The sequence below is a fragment of the Mirounga angustirostris genome, unplaced genomic scaffold, assembly GCF_029215605.1.
Source record: "Mirounga angustirostris isolate CCGP_5_RB_7025 unplaced genomic scaffold, mMirAng1.0.hap1 SCAF_2, whole genome shotgun sequence".
Lineage (NCBI taxonomy): Eukaryota > Metazoa > Chordata > Mammalia > Carnivora > Phocidae > Mirounga > Mirounga angustirostris.
Genome location: NW_026991710.1, coordinates 62,423,757 through 62,446,961, shown reverse-complemented (window position 1 = coordinate 62,446,961; position 23,205 = coordinate 62,423,757). Strand labels below are relative to the sequence as shown.

The 23,205-nt window shown below is 35.5% G+C and overlaps 1 protein-coding gene across 7 annotated transcripts in view; it reads right to left on the bottom strand.

The window, feature by feature from the left end:
• The window catches only part of MRPL1 (mitochondrial ribosomal protein L1), a 146,913-nt gene that overhangs the window by 32,938 nt on the left and 90,770 nt on the right, over positions 1-23,205 (bottom strand). For 6 of the 7 annotated variants that reach the window (XM_064584665.1, XM_064584666.1, XM_064584664.1 and 3 more), the window contains one exon: positions 17,660-17,766. In XM_064584665.1, coding sequence (XP_064440735.1) covers positions 17,660-17,766 — 107 coding nt within the window. Of the gene's footprint in view, positions 1-16,016; positions 17,214-17,659; positions 17,767-23,205 lie in introns of those variants that run through there. The other variant, XM_064584669.1, reaches the window with a different exon arrangement.

The window sequence follows — 23,205 nt, the reverse complement described above, 5'->3', positions numbered from 1 at the left end:
TTATGTTTTAATTATCCAAAGGATACAAACATAGTGATTTGAAGGGGTACATATTAATAAATTAAAAGAATAGAAATAGTTTCTAAACTGAAACAGAACAAATGACACACATATTTTTAAAGTATATAGTTGCTTTAGAACACTCTCTTTTATTTACTTGTTTTTATAGTATACTAGTGGGATCTTGTCCTGTAATATAAGAAAATAATAGGAAGAGTAAGACTTCATTCACTCACAGGAGGAATCAATGTTTCATAATAAATTTACTGATGCCACTAATTTGGAATTAATAATAATTCACAGACCATCAAATGTTTTTAAAAAGTTTATAACGTAACAAATGAATACTATGATTACAGGAAAACATTTAAACATCTTTAGAGAACAAACTTTAGTATTAAAAACATTTTTAAATAGGCATTTGTGATTAAAAAGGCATTAATGATATAGCATTATTAACTCAGGCAGCATCTACCAGGCAACATTTTGTGATGAGATAACCTATCTAATCAAAGTTAATTAACTTGAATGCCACTGAAAAACTATTCTGTGGTATTCACTTCCCACTAATTCATACTAATTTTCCCATAAATTTAATTATATTTTTGTCTTTCCAATATATAGGTGGACAGCCAAAGAGGGAAGGATGAGTAGAAAAGAAGTAAAAAAAAGAAAAGCAAAAAGGAGAGGGAGGAAGAAAATAGAAAAGAAAAACTTCAGAGAGCTATTAGAAGAAAAAAAAAGGAAAGAGAAGGAGGGGAAGGAAGAAAGAAGGGAAAGGGGAACCTGAAAACAAACCTTACTACTACTGCTGCTTATTATTAATTATTATTATTATTATTATTATTATTGAGCCAAGCCTCATCTAATCCCCTCCTGCCAGAGTTCTGAAAGCCAAATCAGGGGAGGTGGAAGGACAGGGGATAGCGGAAGGATTTCTCAGCATCAGTATGCATAGATTCACTAATCTCCATTTCAATTTTCTCAACTCCCAACCTCCCCCAGGTTAGAAACTGTTTTAATCTTTCCATCCATCTGCTAGCATGGGAAAGGGCAGTTACCCAGTGTCATGAAGTATGTAAGAATCTTCAATAGTTTTAACTAATGCTCCCTATTTTAGAGGGTTTTGGTCCCATCCCCAGACATACCACTAACCAGTTCCAGAGGTACCTAGAGGGAGATCCCAAGCCTTTTGCAAGATCCTGAAATGTAGACTACAGTAGTTCTTTTGGCTTTCTCCATTGCTGACTTAGATTTGGCATTTTCTAATCAGTTATCACTGTGATGTTCAATACACTATCTTTACCTGGAAGCCTCACAATACATGTTATTTTCAAGTGTCACTGGTATACTTGAAAAAAGAATACCAATCTTACACCACAGGCCATAATGAAAGACTCTAGAAATTTTTAAAAAGTAGAAAACTACAAACAATGCATTCTTCAACAAAAGGCAAACTAGAATATAACTAAAACGTAAACAAGTCAAAAACGGTTCCTAATATTTTTTAAAAAGGTTCCAAATTTTAAAATACTCTGCCAAGTAAGATTAAAAAGTACCATGACACATTATTTAAAAAATAATGACAAGAAAGCTAAATATCAAGACATATAATCAGGGCAAAATCACAGATTTAAACTCTTTGGAATTTAAGAAACAAAGGGCAAGGGGGAAAAAAGAGAGAGGGAGGCAAACCATAAGACACTCTTATAGTAGAGAACAAACTGAGGGCTGCTGGAGGTGGGGGGTGGGGGGAAGGGCTAAACAAGTGATGGGTACTAAGGAGGGCACTTGTTGGGATGAGCACTGGGTGATGTATGTAAGTGATAAATAACTAAATTCTACTCCTGAAACCAATACAACCCTATATGTTAACTAATGAGAATTTAAATAAAAACCTGAAACAAACAAACAAAAAGAAAACTTACAAATCTGATATAAAACTTAGAAAATTAGAAAACCAACAACAGCAAAAATCTCAGGGTAACAGGATAAAGAAAAAGAGCAAATAAATAAATTATAAATAGGAAAAGGTACCAATAAACAAATTCTAAAAGCCATACTAAAAAATAAAACTACTTGGAAAAGCATATATAGGAGAATGTTATATACTTAGGCTCTGTGTGAGAAAATATGTAAGGGTGAAACGTTATGAAGTCTGCAACTTAATTTTCTGTGTTTTAGAAAATAAAAAAAGATATTTATTACTTTCTCTACTTTTACTAGGTTTTACTAGGTTTTCTAAGCAAATGCGGAAAATTAGTGAATCTATGTGATGAGAATATAGTATATAGGTGTTCACTGTACTAGTCTTTCAACTTTTCCATTCATTTAAAGATTTTCAAAATAAAAAACTGAAGAAAAATATGCAGACATTGAGGACATTTACAAATAAGAGCTTAACTAGAGGTAAAAAATTATAAAGCAAGAAAATGTGTGGTATTTAATTTCTTTACTTTCTTACCAGAAACATAATGAATATTGTTTATTTGCCCTTCAGATTTTCTTTTCTAAAGTGCTATGAACCCTGGACCCTCATTGTTCTAAGATAAAATTAAGATAAAACATCAAGACTCCTGATTTTATGGTTTTTTAGAAAATATTATAATGAAAAGTCATTTTAAAAATCCTCACTTTATTTACATGTATACTTGAAAAGAATTCCTTTGAAATGAAGAATTAAAACAAAAAGTTGACTGGAAATACAGCAGGTCTTCACTAACCATTCTTTCAAAAACCAAACACTTTTTATAAAGTGTGGAAAATTCTGACAAGTTGCTGTGCTGACAGCAAAACAATAAAGGAAACAAGACTACAAAAAAAAAACTATCTGAAACTAAGTAGATTCATAGTACATTGCACCTTTTAAAAGGTCCAGTGTGCATTACAATGCAAACCTATGTCTTTATCCTCAAACTTTATCCAACTTTGTTAATCACAAAAGACTTTTCAATTTTAAAATCAAAGCCTAAAACCCATGGAAACTACAATGAGTACTTCTACATATATGAGATTCTTTTTTTTTTTAATTTGTGAGAGAGAGAATGAGAGACAGAGAGCATGAGAGGGAGGAGGGTCAGAGGGAGAAGCAGACTCCCTGCTGAGCAGGGAGCCTGATGTGGGACTTGATCCTGGGACTCCAGGATCATGACCTGAGCCGAAAGCAGTCGCTTAACCAACTGAGCCACCCAGGCGCCCATATATGAGATTCTAATAAAAGCTGGATTCAGACATAAAAGTTAGCTCAATTGAGGGGGCCAGGTTAAAAAAAAAAAAGCTTAGTGCTAGTTGAAAACATATATACAGAAACACAGGGCTGATTTTATAGGCTCTTTTAGGAGTATATGTAACAGGCCATGAGAGTCATATAATTTATTATGGGTATTAAATACTATAATAGGCTAAATACACCAAGTAAGCACACTGCAAATTTCCTTTTAAACTACAGTGCATGTCCTCTGTTCCGGATAAATGCTTCCTACTACAAGTCTTAATGTGCCATATTTTACAGCTCTAGTAGTTTTTTCCTAATGAAAAGTTCTGTCCCTTAATCTCCACCATTCTCAGCAACTACAACATTACCACACCTGTTTTGGAAATATGTGAGGCAGTCAACATTAACAAAAGTGAAAGGAGACAAAGAACATTTTAGTATTTGACGAATATAGAAGTATTATGTGTGCCTCTGTAAAATGGGAAATCCCATATTAATTGAAAATTAGAACTTTCACCTTATAATAAAGGAAAATAAGAAATAAAGGGAAACAAGAAAGCCAATCAACAATGCAGCTGTCCTATAATTACACTTAGAAGTCTGAAAAAGTAGGCTGGAGGCTAAGTATCTTAAATCACACAAGAAATCTATCAAAGAGAAAAAAAACAAGGCATGTTCTGAAAGCCTCATAGCTAACATAAAATGTATTTGTGGTATAAAATACTAATAGGCACCCTTTGAAAATTACTTCAAAGTCTTTATTCTGGCAGGTTTATGCTATAATATCTGGATACAGTTTAATTTTCTTGTGTAATGTCAAAATATATACCTGGCTAAACATTTCTGTAATTCTCTCATTCTGAGAAATTCCAGGAATTAAAATTTTCACTTTTAATATTACTCCATTAGGACTGTTTGAAAAGTTGGGTATAAATCAAATTTTTATAAAACAAGACATTGATTCACTATATATACATTTAAAATGTCTTTATTTCTAACTGATCTTCAATTGGCAGTAGCTTTTGTTATTCATATATTTGTATATTCATTCATTCAACAATTACTTATTGAGCACCTACTATTTGTCAGGTACTATTCTAAGAATTGGGGATACAGCAATAAACAAAATGAACAAAAATTCCTTTTCTTATTCTTTTAGGTTTCTTGGCTCCTCCTCAGCTGTGCCAAAGCCTTAATTGTCTCTCAAATCCAGCCAGTCTTCTTTTAAATAAAGTTTTTCTGGGCACATGGCCACTCAGCTAGCACAGATTTTCAGCTAAGCCATGTGCGTAAGCTCTGAACCATGGTATGGGGGCAGAAATGATGAGGTCAATGGTTCACATGCTTGAAAGAAAGCTGCTTGCTCTCCACCTCCTTCTTGCCTCCTTCACACAGGCTACAAATCAGACATGGTATCAGCAAGATTCAACCACACAGAATAAAAGACCCTAGGAGATGGAAAAAAAAAAAGGGGTGGGGGGAAGAACCTTGACCCCTGGATGACTCTGGAGCAGAATAGCCCCAAACTGCCCACCAACTGAAACTTGGGAGAAAAATAACTTTCTACTGTGGTTAAGTCACTGTTATTTGGTCCCTTTAAAACAGCTAAACCAGGGGCGCCTGGGTGGCTCAGATGGTTAAGCGTCTGACTTCAACTCAGGTCATGATTTCAAGGTCCTGGGATAGAGCCCCGCATCAGCCTCCCTGCAGGGAGCCTGCTTCTCCCTCTCCCTCTACTGTTCCCCCTGCTTGTGCTCTCTCGCTCTCTGTCAAATAAGTAAAATCTTTAAAACAAAACAAAACAAAACAAAAACCAGCTAAACCAATATAGATGTGTAGGAGTCCACTCATCATTTTGTGTATTATTTTAAAATATGAACAATGACCCTTAATATACCTGGTATATATTTTCAGACTCCTCACAGAAGCCACCCTTGATCTACTCCATGCCATGATTACATCAATCCCTGCTTCTTTTGTGCAACTTCTTCATATTTTATATGTATCTCTATTATTACACTTACCACACTTTACTGTAGTTTATTTCCATATTTATCTCACTATTAGATGTGTCTTTCTTAAGAAAAAAGGTCTTCTTTTTTGTATCACACTATGGCAAAGAGTCAGTACTTAATATTTATTAAATAAAATACATTAAATTAGTTTGTTTTTTGTTTTGTTTTGTCTTTTTTTTTTTGGTTAGGTTATAAATGAACTAATAATTTTTCCTATTCAAAGAATAAAGCTTAAGAAAAATCAATAAATGAAGATATTTTTAATATAGGATGCAGTGAAAATCTCTAATACATTATGGGTCAGAAAAATCAGTCCCAAACACTAGGCAGAAAAGGCCTTATTTTTAGTAATTAGCAGATGCCAGGCAATCTCAGTGTTTGTAAACACTTCAATTTTACAAGCACCTTCAATGACCATAGCTCTTGTCAGTTTCATTTAGTAGGCACTAGTAAACAGAGCAAGTCATGGTAGAGGTGAGTCAGACAGGGTCCACAGTAAAGGGAGTCACAGGAGCCCACACAGAAAAAAAAAGAGAGTGGGGGAGAATCAGAACAGGTCTACAAATGTGAGAAAAAAGGAGTAAGAATGAGGGGGAACAGATGAGGAAACTCAGAATCTTAAGAACAGAAGACTATAACTAAAGAAGAAAACAATGGTAATGTTTACCTTGGAATTTTTAAGCTATTAAAAGTACACACACACACACACACACACACCAGTAATATATGACCTAACAAACTGATAAAATGATTACATTCGATAATATCTAATTCTGGTGACTATGTGAGGCACTATAACACACTACTGGATGAATTATAAGTTAATATGAACATTTTAGAAAGCAATTTAGCGATGGTTACAATAACATTTTCAATATACATTCTATTTCTGGAAATTTGCCTTCTGGGTATACTTGGAAAAAACTGGCAATATGTATTTGTGAGAATGTCATTAAAATATCATTTGTAATAGAAAAAACTGGACATGATCTAAATGTCCATCAACAGGAAATGATTATTGTACATGTACACAAGGGAATACAACTCTATGCAACCATTAAAAAGAACAGAGCAGATCACTTTGCATCTTTGAAGACATCCATGCCATTTTAAGTGAAAAAGAAAGGTATGGAACAGTGTGTGTGGCATATCCTGTATGTGAGTGAATTTTTATAAGGGTGTTTGTTACGCCTTAACATTTCTAGGACAAAAAACTATTTTTTTTAGTGTATTTATTTTAGGGTCGCCTGGGTGGCTCAGTCAGTTGGGCTTCCAGCTCTTGATTCCAGCTCAGGTCATGATCTCACTGAGATGGAGCCCCATGTTGGCCTCCACACTCAGTAGGGAGTCTACTAGAGATTATCTCTGCCTCTCCCTCTGCCCCTCCCCATGCTCATGCTCTCTAAAATAATAAATTAATTTTAAAAAATCCATTTTAAAAAGTGTATTTATTTTTAGTAATCTCTACGACCCAACATAGGGCTTGAACTTATGACCCTGGGATCAAGAATCAGGTGCTCTTCTGACTGAGTCAGCCAGGCATCCAAACAAAAAACTATTAATAAAAGTTCTAGGAGAAAACATTGCAAGGAGAGGGACTTTAGTGTGTCCTTTCTGTAAACTGCTTGAATTTAACCAAGTGCATATATTAATTTGAAAATTTAAAAGTGTCAACAGAGGGGCGCCTGGGTGGCTCAGTTGGTTAAGCGACTGCCTTCAGCTCAGGTCATGATCCTGGAGTCCCGGGATCGAGTCCCGCATCGGGCTCCCGGCTCAGCGGGGAGTCTGCTTCTCCCTCTGACCCTCATCCCTCTCATGCTTTCTGTCTCTCATTCTCTCTCTCTCAAATAAATAAATAAAATCTTTAAAAAATAAATAAATAAATAAATAAAAAATAAAAAAAAATAAAAGTGTCAACAGAGTTATGTGGACATTATATATTGTTTTCTATATTATAAACTCAGATAAATCCTTTTAAAATTATCAAATTACTATCTGAAATTGAACTGCTATTTAGAATATATATACAAGCCAGGCTAGCCAGGTACATAATTAATGTCTCAAAATTTTTAGAGGATCTACCTTAGTTTCATCTCTTTTTCATGGAAAGAACCATAATTTTAAAGTAAGTTAGGGTCCAGTTAAATGTGTTTTTCTCCCCTATGAATCTTTATTTTTAGTTTTATGCTTTAAAATCTTGCCCTTAAATCTGGTCACTTAGCAATTTACTTTTATCCCAACCTATTCTTCATGCTGAGAAAAAATAAATGGTGACCACTTGACAGTCTGTTGACTGAAAAATAAAATATTCCAATGATAATCTGTTGTGTTTGCATGATGTTCAACATATCACTTAAATGCATTTTCATAAATACAAACTTGAAAAAAAATAAAAAATAAAGAATATTTAGCCACAGGGGCACCTGGGTGGCTCAGTTGGTTAAGCGACTGCCTTCGGCTCAGGTCATGATCCTGGAGTCCCGGGATCGAGTCCCGCATCGGGCTCCCTGCTCGGCAGGGAGCCTACTTCTGCCTCTGACCCTCCCCCCTCTCATGTGCTCTCTCTCTCTCATTCTCTCTGTCTCAAATAAATAAAAAAATCTTAAAAAAAAAAAAAAGAATATTTAGCCACAAATGAAAGAAATAAACATAGAAAAATATTTTTTCTCTCTCTCAAAAAAAAAAAAGGCATTTTCACTGATATGAGCATTTGATCTGACAGCATGCAGTCATAGCCAATCTCATGAATATGTAAATTATAGACACAAATGGTAGGAAAGATTAAGCAACAAAACTAATTTACCTATAAGTAACACTGCTGACAAGTGTTAGATACTGGTTGGCTATAAGAGCATTTGTATAGGTTTGATACCCAAGGGCATTAGTGGTTGAGTTCTTTTTTTTTTTTTTTTTTAAAGATTTTATTTATTTGACAGAGGGAGACATAGCAAGAGAGGGAACACAAGCAGGGGGAGTGGGAGAGGGAGAAGCAGGCTTCCCTGGGACCATGACCTGAGCCGAAGGCAGACACTTAACGGCTGAGCCACCCAGGCGCCCCAGCGGTTGAGTTCTAATACCAAGACACTAATCTTCAAGTCAGATAACTAAGAAAGATCATTCAACTTATTGTACTCATCACTTTGATACAGAAGGAAAGCCAGATTAAACTAATCAAGATCAATCTTATATTACATCAATACTAGAACTGGATTTTGAAGCCATGTGGGAGTACAGACCCTTTGAGAATCGTAACAAGGGATACCAAAACAATTTAACCGAAGTACGATAGTCTCTCTTCTACAGGCAAATAGAAACACAAAATTAATACATTTCACTCTTCCAAAAAACATCTTTTTAGATCAGGGGTCAGCAAACCTTTTCTCTAAAGAGAAAACTATATACAGTATAGTTTAAAAACTAAAACTAAAAGAAACTATACAGTTGGAAATATTGAAGATGTTGGGTTTTTTGTTCATTTGTTTTTGCCACCTGTGTGATATGAGGACTGGATTTAGAAGGAGTATGCAGATGAAGGAGCACTGACAGTATCACACACCTATTAGGGGTTCTCAGTTTGGTATATAGAAGGAAGGAAGGTATCTAGATCAGGGGTCAAAAAACTATAGTTCATGAGCCAAATCCAATTGCTGACAATTTTTGTACAGCCCGTGAGCTAAGAATACTCTTTACAACTTTAAAGAATTGTAAAAAATAAAACAAAGAATTTGCTACAGAGATTATATGTAGCCTGAAAAACCTGAAATATTTCCAACTGTACAGTAAGAATAACATCACTCAGGGTGCCTGGGTTGCTCAGTCGGTTGGGCGAACAACTCTTGGTTTCAGCTCAGGTCATATCTCAGGGTCCTGGGATTGAGCCCCATGTGGGCCTCCACGCTTAGTGGGGAGTCTGCTTGGGGATTCTCTTTCCCTCTGCACCCCCCTGCTTGTGTTCTCTCTCTCAAATAAATAAATCTTTAAAAAAAAAGAAGAACATCACTCACAGAAATCTCAAACTTTTGAGAAAGATATATTACTTTGCTTTAAAATCTTTTTTTGTTATCTCTGATAATTATAAATAAAATTCACGTAATACTTACATTAGATACAACTGTAAATACATTTTTATTCCTTTTTAAATAACCATACTGGAGTATACTTGACACACTGAACATTTTTAACTTGATTAAGGTATATTTTGCATATCATATTATTTACCATTTTCTAATTTATGTTTCTTGATTTTTTAGTAAGCTTATCATATTGTGCAACCATCACCATAAATCAGTTTTAAAACATCTTCATCACCCCAGTATGATCCCTCATGCATTTACTGTTAATGCCTACACTTACTGCTCCCACCCCTGCCCAAGGCAGCCACTCATCTAGTTTTTCTCTTATTTATAGTTTTGCCTTTTCATATGAATGATATCACATATATGTGGTTTCTATGTCTGATTTTTCACTGAGCATAATGCTTTTGTGAATCATCCACATCAGAGCAGGCATCCATAGTACTCATTGTTGAATGGTATTCCACAGGATATGTTGCACAATCCTAAAGTGTCAATTTATTAAGTTTTGACATATGCATATACCCGTGAAAACCTCATCAGTCAAAATAACAAACATGTCAATCACCCCCAAAATTCCATGTGCTCCTTTGTAATCCCTCCTTCCCACCCCTCCCCATCCACTTATGCCCAAAGCAATGACCGGTCTGCTTTCTTTCACTATACATTAATGATACTATATAAGTTTGTATTTGCCAGAATTTATATAAATAGAATCATACAGTATGTACTCCTCTGACTTTCACTCAGTATAATCATTTTTAAATTCATCCATGTTAAAGCATGTATCAATTATTTTTTTATAACTAAAAAATATTCTATTACACAGATATAACAAAGATTGTTTATACATTCACCTGTCAGTGGACATGTGGAATGTTTCCAGTTTTTAGCTATTACAAATAAATCTGTTCTAAGCATTTGTTCATAAGTCTTTGTATGGACATATGTCTTCATTTCTCCTGGATAAATATCTAAAAGTGGAATACTGGATATCTAGCAGGTGGATGTTAAATTGCTTTTTTTTTTCCTAAAGATGTATCTATTTATTTTAGAGACAGAGAGTGAGCAAGCAAGTGGGAGGAGGGGCAGAGAGAGAGAATCCTGAAGCAGACTCCCCGCTGAGTGTGGAGCCCAACGTGGGGCTCAGTCCCAGAACCCTGAGATTATGACCTCAACCAAAATCAAGAGTTGGCCACCCAACTGACTGAGCCACCCAGGCACTCCTGGATGTTAAATTTCTTAAACTGCCAAATTGTTTGCCAAAGAGGTTGTATCATTTTACACTGCCAGAGTAGTGTAAATGTTCCAATCTCTCCACATCCTTACCAATACTTGCTATGATCAGTCTTTTTTAATTTTAATCATTCCAATAGATGTGTAGTGATATCTCACTGTGGTTTTAATTTGTATTTCTGTAACAACTAATAATGTTGAGCATCTTTCAAAGTATTTGTCCTCTGTTTGCCATGTGTTTGTCACACCTTGGTGAGGTATGTTCAAATCTTTTGCTGATTTTTAAAACTGGGTTTTTTTTATTACTGAGCTTTAAGAGCTCTTTATGTACTATGAATTTATCAGTTATATGATTTGTAAATATTTCATTCCAGTCTGTGACTTAACAATGTCTTTTAAAGAGCAAATGCTTTTAATTTTTATACAGTGCAATTTATCATTTTCTCTTGTGAATCATGCTATCCTTTTCATTTCATATCTAAAAAAAAAAAATCACTCCCTAACTCAACTTTTTCTTCCACAAATTTTATAATTTTAGGCTTTATGTTTAGGTCTTTGCTACACTTTGAGCTAATTATATGTGATATGAAGTTATGGGTCAAAGTTTATTTTACTATATATCGATATTCAATTGTTTTGGTACCATTTCTCAAAAAGACGTAATGTTTCTCCCTTAAAAATGACTTTGCAACATGTTTTAAATCAGTTGTCCACATATGTTTTGGTTTTGGGGACTCTATTCTGTTCCATTATCATTTTGACTTTTTTGATGTCAATACCACAGTGTCTTAAATACTGTAGCTTTATAAATCTTGAAATCAGGTAGACCTCTAACTGCTATTTGTTGAAGTTGTTTTAGTTATTCTAGAACCTTTGTATTTCCATATGAATTTTAGAATCAGCTTGCCAGTTTCTACAAAAAAAAAAAAAAAAGGCTAAATAGGATTTTGATCAAGAATGTGCTAAATCTATACATTACTTTGGGGACAACTGACATCTTAACAATACTGGATTTACTGATCCATGATTATGGTACACCTCATCAATTATTAGATCTTCTTTAATTTCCCTCAACTGTGTCTTGAAATTTTCAGTGAATGGATTTTTCACATCTTTTGTCAGATTTATCTCTAAGTATTTCTTATTTTTGATATTACTATAAATTATTATTTTTAAATTTTAATTTTTTAAAAAATTTAATTTCTAATTGTTGCTGTTATATAGAAGCAAAACTGATTTTTGTATATTTGTATCCTGCAACCTTAACTTACTTCTTTGTTTTAGTAGCTAGATTATATCATCTGTGAATAATAACTATCTTACTTTTTCCTTTCTAATCAGGATGCCTTTTTTTTTTGCCTGATTGTACTGCCTAGAATCCCTAGATCAATGTTGAACAGAAGTGGTGAAAGTGTATATCCTTAACTTGTTCCTGGTCTTAGAAGGAAAGTATTCAGTCTTTACCTGTAAGTATAATGTTAGCTGTTATTACCTTAGTCCCCAAACCAGGCAAAGACCCCATCAAAAAGGAGAATTTCAGACCGATATCCCTGATGAATATGGATTCCAAAATCCTCAACAAAATCCTAGCTAATAGGATCCAACAATACATTAAAAGGATCATCCACCACGACCAAGTGGGATTTATCCCCGGGATGCAAGGGTGGTTCAACATTTGCAAATCAATCAATGTGATGGAACACATTAATAAGAGGAGGGAGAAACATAGAGTCCTCTCAATTGATGCAGAAAAAGCATTTGACAAAATACAGCATCCTTTCCTGATTAAAACTCTTCAGAGTATAGGGATAAAGGGAACATTCCTCAAGTTCATAAAATCCATCTATGAAAAACCCACAGCGAGTATCATCCTCAATGGGGAAAAGCTGAGAGCCTTTCCCTTAAGACCAGGAACACGTCAAGGATGCCCACTCTCGCCACTATTGTTCAACATAGTACTAGAAGTCCTAGCAACAGCAATCAGACAACAAAAAGAAATAAAAGGTGTTCAAATTGGCAAAGAAGTCAAACTCTCTCTTTTCGCAGACGACATGATACTTTATGTGGAAAACCCAAAAGACTCCACCCCCAAATTACTAGAACTCATACAGCAATTCAGTAATGTGGCAGGATACAAAATCAATGCACAGAAATCAGTTGCTTTCTTATACACTAACAACGCAACTGTAGAAAGAGAAATTAGAGAAATGATTCCGTTTACAATAGCACCAAAAACCATAAGATACCTCAGAATAAACCTAACCAAAGAGGTAAAGGATCTATACTCTAGGAACCACAGAACACTCATGAAAGAAATTGAAGAAGACACAAAAAGATGGAAAAATATTCCATGCTCATGGATCGGAAGAATAAACATTGTTAAAATGTCTATGCTACCCAGAGCAATCTATACCTTCAATGCCATCCTGATCAAAATTCCAATGACATTTTTCAAAGTGCTGGAACAAACAATCCTAAAATTTGTATGGAATCAGAAAAGACCCTGAATCGCCAAGGAAATGTTGAAAAAGAAAAACAAAGCTGAGGGCATCACGTTGCCCGATTTCAAGCTATATTACAAAGCTGTGATCACCAAGACAGCATGGTCCTGGCACAAAAACAGACATACAGACCAATGGAACAGAATAGAGAACCCAGATATGGACCCTCAACTCTATGGTCAAATAATCTTTGACAAAGCAGGAAAGAATATCCAATGGAAAAAAGACAGTCTCTTCAATAAATGGTGCTGGGAAAATTGGACAACCACATGCAGAAGAATGAAACTCGACCATTCTCTAACACCATTCACAAAGATAAACTCAAAGTGGATGAAAGACCTCAAGGTGAGACAGGAATCCATCAACATCCTAGAGGAGAACATAGGCAGTAACCTCTTTGACATCGCCCACAGCAACTTCTTTCAAGATACATCTCCAGGGGCACCTGGGTGGCTCAGTCAGTTGAGCGGCTGCCTTCGGCTCGGGTCATAATCCCGGGGTCCTGGGATCGAGCCCCGCATCGGGCTCCCTGCTCTGCGGGAAGCCTGCTTCTCCCTCTCCCACTCTCCCTGCTTGTGTTCCCTCTCTCGCTGTGTCTCTCTCTGTCAAATAAATAAAATCTTTTAAAAAAAAAATAAAAAATTAAATTAAATTAAATTAAATTAAGAAAAAAAAAGATACATCTCCAAAAGCTAGTGAAACAAAAGCAAAAATGAACTTTTGGGACTTCATCAAGATAAAAAGCTTCTGCACAGCAAAGGAAACAGTCAACAAAACAAAGAGGCAACCTACAGAATGGGAGAAGATATTTGCAAATGACACTACAGATAAAGGTCTGGTATAAAGAACTTCTCAAACTCAACACCCAAAAAACAAATAATCAAGTCAAAAAATGGGCAGAAGATATGAAAAGACACTTCTCTGAAAAAGACATACAGATGGCTAACAGACACATGAAAAATGTTCATCATCATTAGCCATCAGGGAAATCCAAATCAAAACCACATTGAGATACCACCTTACACCAGTTAGAATGGCAAAAATGGACAGGGAAAGAAACAACAAATGTTGGAGAGGTTGTGGAGAAAGGGGAACCCTCTTACACTGTTGGTGGGAATCCAAGTTGGTACAGCCACTTTGGAAAACAGTGTGGAGGTTCCTCAAAAAATTAAAAATAGAGCTACCCTATGACCCAGCAATTGCACTCCTGGGTATTTACCCCAAAGACACAGATGTAGTGAAAGAAGGGTCATATGCACCCCAATGTTCATAGCAGCAATGTCTGCAAAGGCCAAACTGTGGAAAGAGCCAAGATGCCCTTCAACAGATGAATGGATAAAGAAGATGTGGTACATATATACAATGGAATATTAGCCATCAGAAAGGATGAATACCCGACTTTTATATCAACATGGATGGGACTGGAGGAGATTATGCTAAGTGAAATAAGTCAAGCAGAGAAAGTCAATTATCATATGGTTTCACTTATTTGTGGAACATAAGGAATAGCATGGAGGACATTAGGAGAAGGAAGGGAAAAATGAAGGGAGGGAAACCGAAGGGAGAGATGAACCATGAGAGACTATGGACTCAGAAACAAACAGGGTTTTAGAGGGGAGGGGGGTGGGGGAATGGGTATTAAGGAGGGCACGTATTGCATGGAGCACTGGGTGTTATACGAAAACAATGGATTGTGGATCACTACATCAAAAACTAATGATGTATTGAATGGTGACTAACATAATAAAATTTAAAAAAAACAAAAAACACTAGAGGCATTTCCATTCAAATCAGAAATTTAAAAAAAATAATGTTAGCTGTTGGTTTTTCTTAGATGCCTTTTATCAGGTTGAGGACATTAACTTGTATTCCTACTTTGCTGAGACTTTTTAATCAGGAATGAATGTTGGATTCTGTCAAATGCTTTCTCTGTATCTACTGAGATAATCAGACAGCTTTTGATTTATAGTTTGTTAATATGGTGAATTTTAATGATTGATCATTGAATGTTAAACTAACTTAGTATTCCTAGGATAAACCCTACTTGGTGATGACATGTTATCCTTTTTTCATATATATTGCTGGATTCCACTGGCTAAAATTTAGTTTATAATTTTAACATCTATTTTTCATGAATGATACTGGACTGTATCTTTCTTTGCCTGATTTTGGTATCAAGGTAATGCTGATTATCTTAGGTGAAAGAGTAAATCAGGTCCCTGTTACTCCATGTTAGTCAGAAGTAGAAGTCTGCTTTATAGTCATTATTTCAACTACTCCTTCCTAGCCTAGAAAATATGCATCATTATTAACTTCATTTTGCATTTAGGGGAAATGGGGAATGGGGAGAAAACTGAGGCTCAGAGAGCAAGGGAACACAATTCCAATCTGGAACTAGGATATGAATCCAGAGAGTATAAATCTAAAATCCACTCTCTTAATCTGCTATACTATATAATACTGTAATATTTAAGTAGTATTCAAAAAGATTCTCTTAAACACAGAAATTAATTTATTTTTCATTAAGAAAAAACATTCTACCTCTAAATGATACAAGTAGTCTGACCTGGAGCTCATGTAATCACTTAAGAACTATGGTATTTGTTGAGAAGAATAAATGAGATGCCACAGTTTCTTATACAGAGTCAGGATCCATATAAACTATTAACTACTGAAAATATTACTTAACAAAAAGAAAAGATCCAGCTGAAAAGAAATAGTCTTATAAAGATGTCCTATAGTCCCCAAAAGTCCAACCAAAACCGTAACAATGGGGCACCTGGGTGGTTCAGTCAGTTGAGCATCCAACTTGGTTTTGGCTCAGGTCATGATCTCACAGGCTGTGGGATCAAGCCCTGTGTTGGGATCCCCACTCAGCAGGGAATCTTCTTGAAGAGTCTCTCACTCTGCCCCTCCCCCTCGCTCTAAAATAAAATAAAATGAATCTCTAAAAACAAAAAACACTAACAATTGCTGCTACCATTTCAAATTTTTATTTAATCTTCAAAACCACATTGTGAAATAAATATTACTACATAAATTCGATAGCTCAGGAATTGGAGACACAACATTAAGAAACTTGTTTAAAGTCTGCCATCCCATAAGGAGCAGAACAGGTATTCAAACCTAAGACTCCACAGCTTTACAATATTTTCTTAAAATTTCCATTTTTTTCATTTTTGTATATTACAATGTTATCATCCCTAACAAACAAGAAGCACTGCCAAGGGCCTTTTGGAAATAAGGGAAGTGCAACATCAGATTTTAGCAGAACACAATGCCACACAATTGATGCCGAGCTCTGATGTAATGACAGCAATGAGGGCTTTCCCAGTCCCTGACTGGATTACACTGTTTTGCCCTCTTTCTAAAGCAAGTTTTCCTTCCATAAAACTAGCTAAGTACCTTTTCTCTACTTCTGATGATCTATAGTGGGGCATAGCTCAATTAGCCTGGACTACTAGCTGTGGGCTATAATGCAGAATTCCTCTAAGAGCAGGATGGGAAGAGGAATAACAGCTATTCAAGTAATTCCAGGCCTGAGGCAAGACGGTTTTGGGCAAAAAGCCTGGACTCATGAAAAGACTGCCAACATTCAAATACCTATTCTGCCTCATACTAGCTGTGAGACCTTGGAAAGATTATTTAACCTCTTTGGCCTTCATCCATAAAATGGGGATGATAATTTGTCCTCTCATAGTGTTGAAGATTAAGAGAGAGAATATATGAAATGAAGAGTGTTTAGAATAGTGCCTGGCACTTGCTAGGCACTGTTTAAATTTTATTATCAATATCACTATTATTCCTATGGTTACTGAACAGTAAAAATTTTAGAGATTCCTCAGCATAAAGAAGATATTAGGAAATAACTATATCTAAAAACATAGTCCTATAAACCTGACATATCTATATCAGAGTCCAAAAAAAATAGCTTTGAGAGTTGATTTCCAGCATCTTCTATAAGTAGGCAGTTTTTAAAACAAAAGCAGGGAGGGCGCCTGGGTGGCTCAGTTGGTTAAGCGACTGCCTTCGGCTCAGGTCATGATCCTGGAGTCCCGGGATCGAGTCCCGCATCGGGCTCCCTGCTCAGCGGGGGGTCTGCTTCTCCCTCTGCCCTCTTCCCTCTCGTGCTCTCTGTCTCTCATTCTCTCTCTCTCAAATACATAAATAAAATCTTTAAAAAAAAAAAAAAAACACAAGCAGGGATAATCAAAACAATTCATAAAAACAAAGCAAATTACTCAATTCCAGTATAGTAGCATTAAATACCTACTATGCACTCAGCATTATGCAATGTTCCACAGGGGATATACAAGATCTATCCCTACTCTCAATAAACTTAGAATATTAGAGAGCAAAAAATACATACATAGAACAATCAAATAAGACAAAATACAGTATCACTGAGTAGCACATGAAGGAATTCTCAAATACCATTAAAATTTATGAGTTCAATATACAGAATAAAAAGAAATTATCTCTCTATATATTTACTGCTACTCCTGATGTTAGTGCCAAGAACAAGTTCAAAGGACTGGCATATTATATTAAATTATCAGTCACTCAAGCAAAAGAAAAAAAAAAGATGGTTATTTAATAACAATTTCCATTGTAACTTACTGTTGCTATTTTGGTCTGGAGAAAGTTCTCCCTTTCTTCATCTACCTTAATTTCATGTCCAGTTTTAAATAATTCAAGCATTTTGGGGATGTCACGGCCAATGGAATCTGGTTAGAAAAATTAAAAATCCAGTTATCACTACATATAAATAACAAAAATTACTGAATAAGAGAAACATTCATCCTATATTAAGATACAGCAAACAAGTTATAGCAGACAGACTTTATAGAGTGGCCTCTGTGATGCCCATTTCCTGGTTTCATGCCCTTTTGTGACCCCCTCCTCTTGAGTGTGGATGGGAGCTGCAACTTGCTTCTAACCAAGAGACAGGATGTTTATATGTACATGATTACGTTACATAAAATTGTAATGTCCATCTTGGAGGAGACTCTCTTCTTTACTGGTTTTGAAGAAGCGGCTGCAATGTTTTAAGCTGACATAGGGAAAGGGCCCCAAGACAAGAAACTGATGCCCTCAACCTAGCAGCCTGCAAGGAACTGAATCCTGCCCCAAAGTCACATGAGTCCAGAAGTGGATCTTTCCCCATTTAAGTCTCAGATGAAACCACAGCCCTGACTGATGCCTTGACTGAAGCTTTATGAGACACTGAAGCAGAAGGTGTACACACATTCCCAACAGAGAGAAACCAACAGATAGTAAATGTGTGTTGTTTTGAGCCACTAAATTTGTGGTAATATTGTTGCACACCAGTAAATAAGTATATGCAAGGATGATGCTTATCACCCTTTAGAAACCTAAGGACAAATTAAAATCTATAATATTTTCTGTGATAAGAGCAAACAGTACAGTCTTGAAATCTTTTAGGAAGTTTTTACCTACTGTCATGTGAAACTCACCTGACCTGCCTTACCATAAAAATGGGAAAGGTACTAGAAGTCACAAGATTTAGCAGTAGAAATAATAATCACAGTGACTGATAGTCTAGAGGCAGTTCATTACTGCATAAATGGCTACAGAAGCTGGCATGAAAAAAGAGTTAACAATTGAAACTCAAAAAAAAAAAAAAAAGAATTGAAACTCAACTTTTTGGATTCTAATGTCACTTTGTCCTCCATTATGGTAGAAAAAGAAGTACAACTGAATATAGGAAGGAGAAAAATGAAGTCAAGGTAAAAATTAAGAATTTTCAACAGATCATACAGAAGACTTCAAAAATAAACTGTACCTTCCAAATTTTTAGTCATTAACATTTAACTCAAATTTAATACACAAAAATACAAGCTTTTAATATTTCATGACAACATACGTTAACTTGAAAATTTTTCAATTTTGTACATAGAAAATATTATTTGAAGAGTAAGATAGACAATAAGGAATGTGCTAAAGACACACCACTCTTATATGTCTCCAATAATTCTTCCCATGATAAGTCAACATGAAGATCTCATTATATAGAGAGTACAGTATATCTTCAGCATACATTACTGCCAAGGATCATCTGGGGAGTTGTTCACTATGGCTCAGGAGCACTTCATTGTAAATGAAAGCAATTATCCACAAGGAGCTTACAATCTAATTGTAATTGATGGGGAGAAAAGGGACTTGCATTTGGAACTACCGCCAAAAAAATGCTACCTTTTTTTAGTATCAAATTCTGATGTAACTGGTATTAAACAGTATGAAAAACAGTATAATAAAACAGTAAATGCTAAAAGTGATATACAAAAAAACAGAAACCTGGTTAAATCATTTATATCTCTACTTAAGCTTGTTTCTCAAGAATAGTGCCTTCTACATAGTGAGAGCTCAAGAATTATGTTAACCACAATGCCTTCCTTTCTGTCATGGTGAATCAAGAGTTCATGCTCTCAGCAAAGGCCAACCCTCTTCATTTGTGCACTGGATCCCACCCCTCCCTTCTCTCTACTACACCGTCGATTTTCTTAGACATGCTTTTCTAAATCATCGTCATCAGCTTACAAACTTGCTATAAAATCTCTCATCTTAAAATAAGTCTACAACTTCATATTGTCTTCCAGTGACCAATACTTCCCTTAAGAGTTTTTCTCAAAACAGCTGTCTATCCTTTCTCTCTCTACTTCTTCTCCTTCCATTTTCTCTTAAATCTACTTGAATCAGGTTATCATCCACTGAAAATAATATTGTCAAGGTCACCAATGACCTTCACAATGACAAATCCATTAATCATTTCTCAATGTTCCTCTGACTTGACCTATCAAGAGCAGTTCAGCGTGTATCTCTCTTTTTCCCTAAAATATCCTGACTTGTCCTCTGAAACACTGCTCTCACTGGCTGTTCCACTCAATTTGTTGGCTGGCCACCTCACCCTCAGCTCACCTAGGTGACTTACAAAGATTAAACTACCTCAGGGCTCAGTTTTTGACATCTCTTTCTAGTCAATCACACCTTAAGCAATCTCATCCAGATACATGGCTTTAAAAACAATTTATCCTCCAAGAACTGCCAAATTTACATCTCCAGCCACAATCTCTCTCATGATCTCCAATCACGTACTTGATATCTCTGTCTAGATGCAGGTAGGTAATTAGTGGGAGTACAAAAGGACAAATTTTTGCTGAAAGAATGAACAAATAAATGACTTCATAATTTTGAGTCTGATCTCATAGTGACATTGTAATAATGAGTGTGAAAGACCAGGGCTTAGGAAGAAAACAGAAATAGTTTTTCATTAAAACATACTGAAGAGAAGGTTCTGATGGAATATTGAAAAAAAATATACAGTGTGTGTACAGTTAGAATAAGAAACCAGAAAAAAAGTGATAGATTGGGGGTAATGATGCAGATTTGAGTTTTCAGGCCAATTCCATCCCAAAACAAATAAAATCTTTCTTTGACTTTACATATTCCCTTTTCTACCTCTTTGTCTTATAAGCAAAGTTTGTCGATGTTAATTTGCATTTACCTAATGACCAAGATGTTGAGCATCATTTCTAGTCCTTAATGGCCAATTGTGTATCTTATTTTGTAAACTGTCTGTTCACAGTTCTTTTGCCCCCTTTTTAAATAGTCTTCTTACTGAATTATAAGAGTTCTTTGTATATTCTAGAAATAAGTCCTTTGTCAGATAAATATGTAGTAAATATTTTCCCCCAAACTGTGGCTTGTCTTTTTCATTTTCTTAGTGGTGTCTTCCCATGAGCCGAGTTTTTAATATTGATAGTCCATTTTAGCAAGTTCTTCTATGGCTCATGCTTTTTGTGTCCTAAGAAATCTTTGGGCCATAAGATTTAAATCTAGGGCCATAAAGATTTTCTTCCAGAAAATTTTCTTCTAGAATTTAATGGCTTTAACCCTTACAATTAGATCTGTGATCCATTTTTAATTAATTTTTATATTTGATGGGAGGAAAGGGATATCCAGTTATTTTAGAAACATTCACTGAAAACTGTTCTTTCTCCCATATAATCTTAGTACCTTTGTCAAAAATCAGTTGTACCTTAGGCTTGGGTCTATTTTTTACCTCTCAATGTCTGATCTATACACATCCATCCTTATGTTAAAGCACACTGTCTTGATTACTATAGACTAAAGTCTTAAATCAGCTAATGCAGGTCCTCCAATTCTGTTCTTCCTTTTTTTTTTTTTTTTAAATTTTATTTATTTATTCATGAGAGACAGAGAGAGAGGCAGAGGGAGAAGCAGGCTCCCAAGGAGCAGGGAGCCCGATGTGGGACTCGATCCCAGGACCCTGGGATCATGACCTGAGCTGAAGGCAGACGCTTAACCATCTGAGCCACCCAGGCGCCCCTGTTCTTCCTTTTTAAAAACATTTTTTATTCTAGGTCCTTTGTATTTCTACTTATATACTAGAATGAGTTTGTCAATTTCAAAAAAAAAAATTTTTTTTAAGCTTCTGGGAGCTTGATTGGGACTGTACTAAATCTGTACAAAATGTAGGAAAAATCCCTCTTAACAATATTATCCTTCAAATCCATAGCAATGCCATGTACCTTTATTTACTTAGGTATTCCTGATACTTTTAGCAACAGTTAGCAGTTTTCTGTAAGTAGGTCCTGCATCTTTTGTTAAATTTATTCCTTATTTTGATTTATTATTCCTTTATTTGACTTTTTATGCTCTTATTAATGGAACTGTTTTATAAATTTCATTTTGATTGGCTATTGCTGGTATAGAAATACAGTTGATTTTGTGTATTGATCTTAAATACTTTAACCTCACTAAATTCACTCACTTAGGGCGCCTGGGTGGCTCAGATGGTTAAGTGTCTGCCTTCAGCTCAGGTCATGATCCCAGGGTCCTGGGATGAAGCCCCACATCAGGCTCCTGGCTCAGCGGGGAGACTGCTTCTCCCTCTCCCTCTGCCTCTCTCCCTGCTCATGTTCTCTCTCTCTCTCTGTATCTCTGTGTCTCAAGTGAATAAATAAAAAATCTTAAAAAAAAAAAAAAAGAATTCACTCACTTAGAATCCTAACTTCTGGGCATGAAGACAGTTTTATTTCTTCCTTTCCCATATGTATGCCCTTTATTTCACTGACCTTTAATACAATGCTGAACGTAAGTGGTGAGAACACAAATCTTTACCTTGTTCCTGACTTTAGGCAGAAAGCATTGTCTTTTTTTTTTTTTTTTAAAGATTTTATTTATTTATTTGAGACAGAGAGAATGAGAGAGAGAGCACATGGGAGGGGGGAGGGTCAGAGGGAGAAGCAGACTCCCTGCAGAGCAGGGAGCCCGATGCGGGACTCGATCCCGGGACTCCGGGATCATGACCTGAGCCGAAGGCAGTCGCTTAACCAACTGAGCCACCCAGGCGCCCAGAAAGCATTCAGTCTTAATGGTCTCATCACTAAGAATGATATGAGCTGCTGATTTTTCATAGATGTGCTTTGTCAAGCTGAGGAAGTTCATTTCTATTTCTAGTATTCTGAGTTCTTAGCATGAATGGCTATTAGATTTTGTCAAATGTTTTCCCTGCATCTACTGAGATGATCTTAAGGTCTATTTCCTTTATTCTATTAACATGATATATTATATTGATGTTCAGATGTCAAACTAACTTTGTAATCCTAGAATAAATCTTCTTGGTTAATGTTTACTAACCTTTAATACATACATACATATATACATAAAAACATACTGCCAGATTCAATTAATATTTTGTTAAACATTTGTGCTTCTCTGTTTATGAGGGATATTGGTCTGTTGTTTTCTCTGCTTGTGATGTCCTTGTCTACCTCTGATATCAGGGTAATGCTGAGCTCATAAAATAAGTTTGTAAGTGTTCCTTCCCCATTATTTTCTAAAAGAGGTTTAATGGATTGGTATTATTTTTGCCTTAAATGTTGGATAGAATTCACCTGTAAGAAGTCATGTGGTCCTGAACTTTTCACTGTGGGAAGCTGTAAATTACTAATTCAATTTCTTCAGCTGATATAGATCCATGTAGATTTTCTATTATCTTCTAGACACTTTGGTGATCTGTGTCTTACAAGGAATTTGCCCATTTCATTGGCATAAAGTTGTTCCTAACAGTCCTTGTCTCAAAAGTCTATTTTGTCTGGTATTAATATAGTCAATCCAAG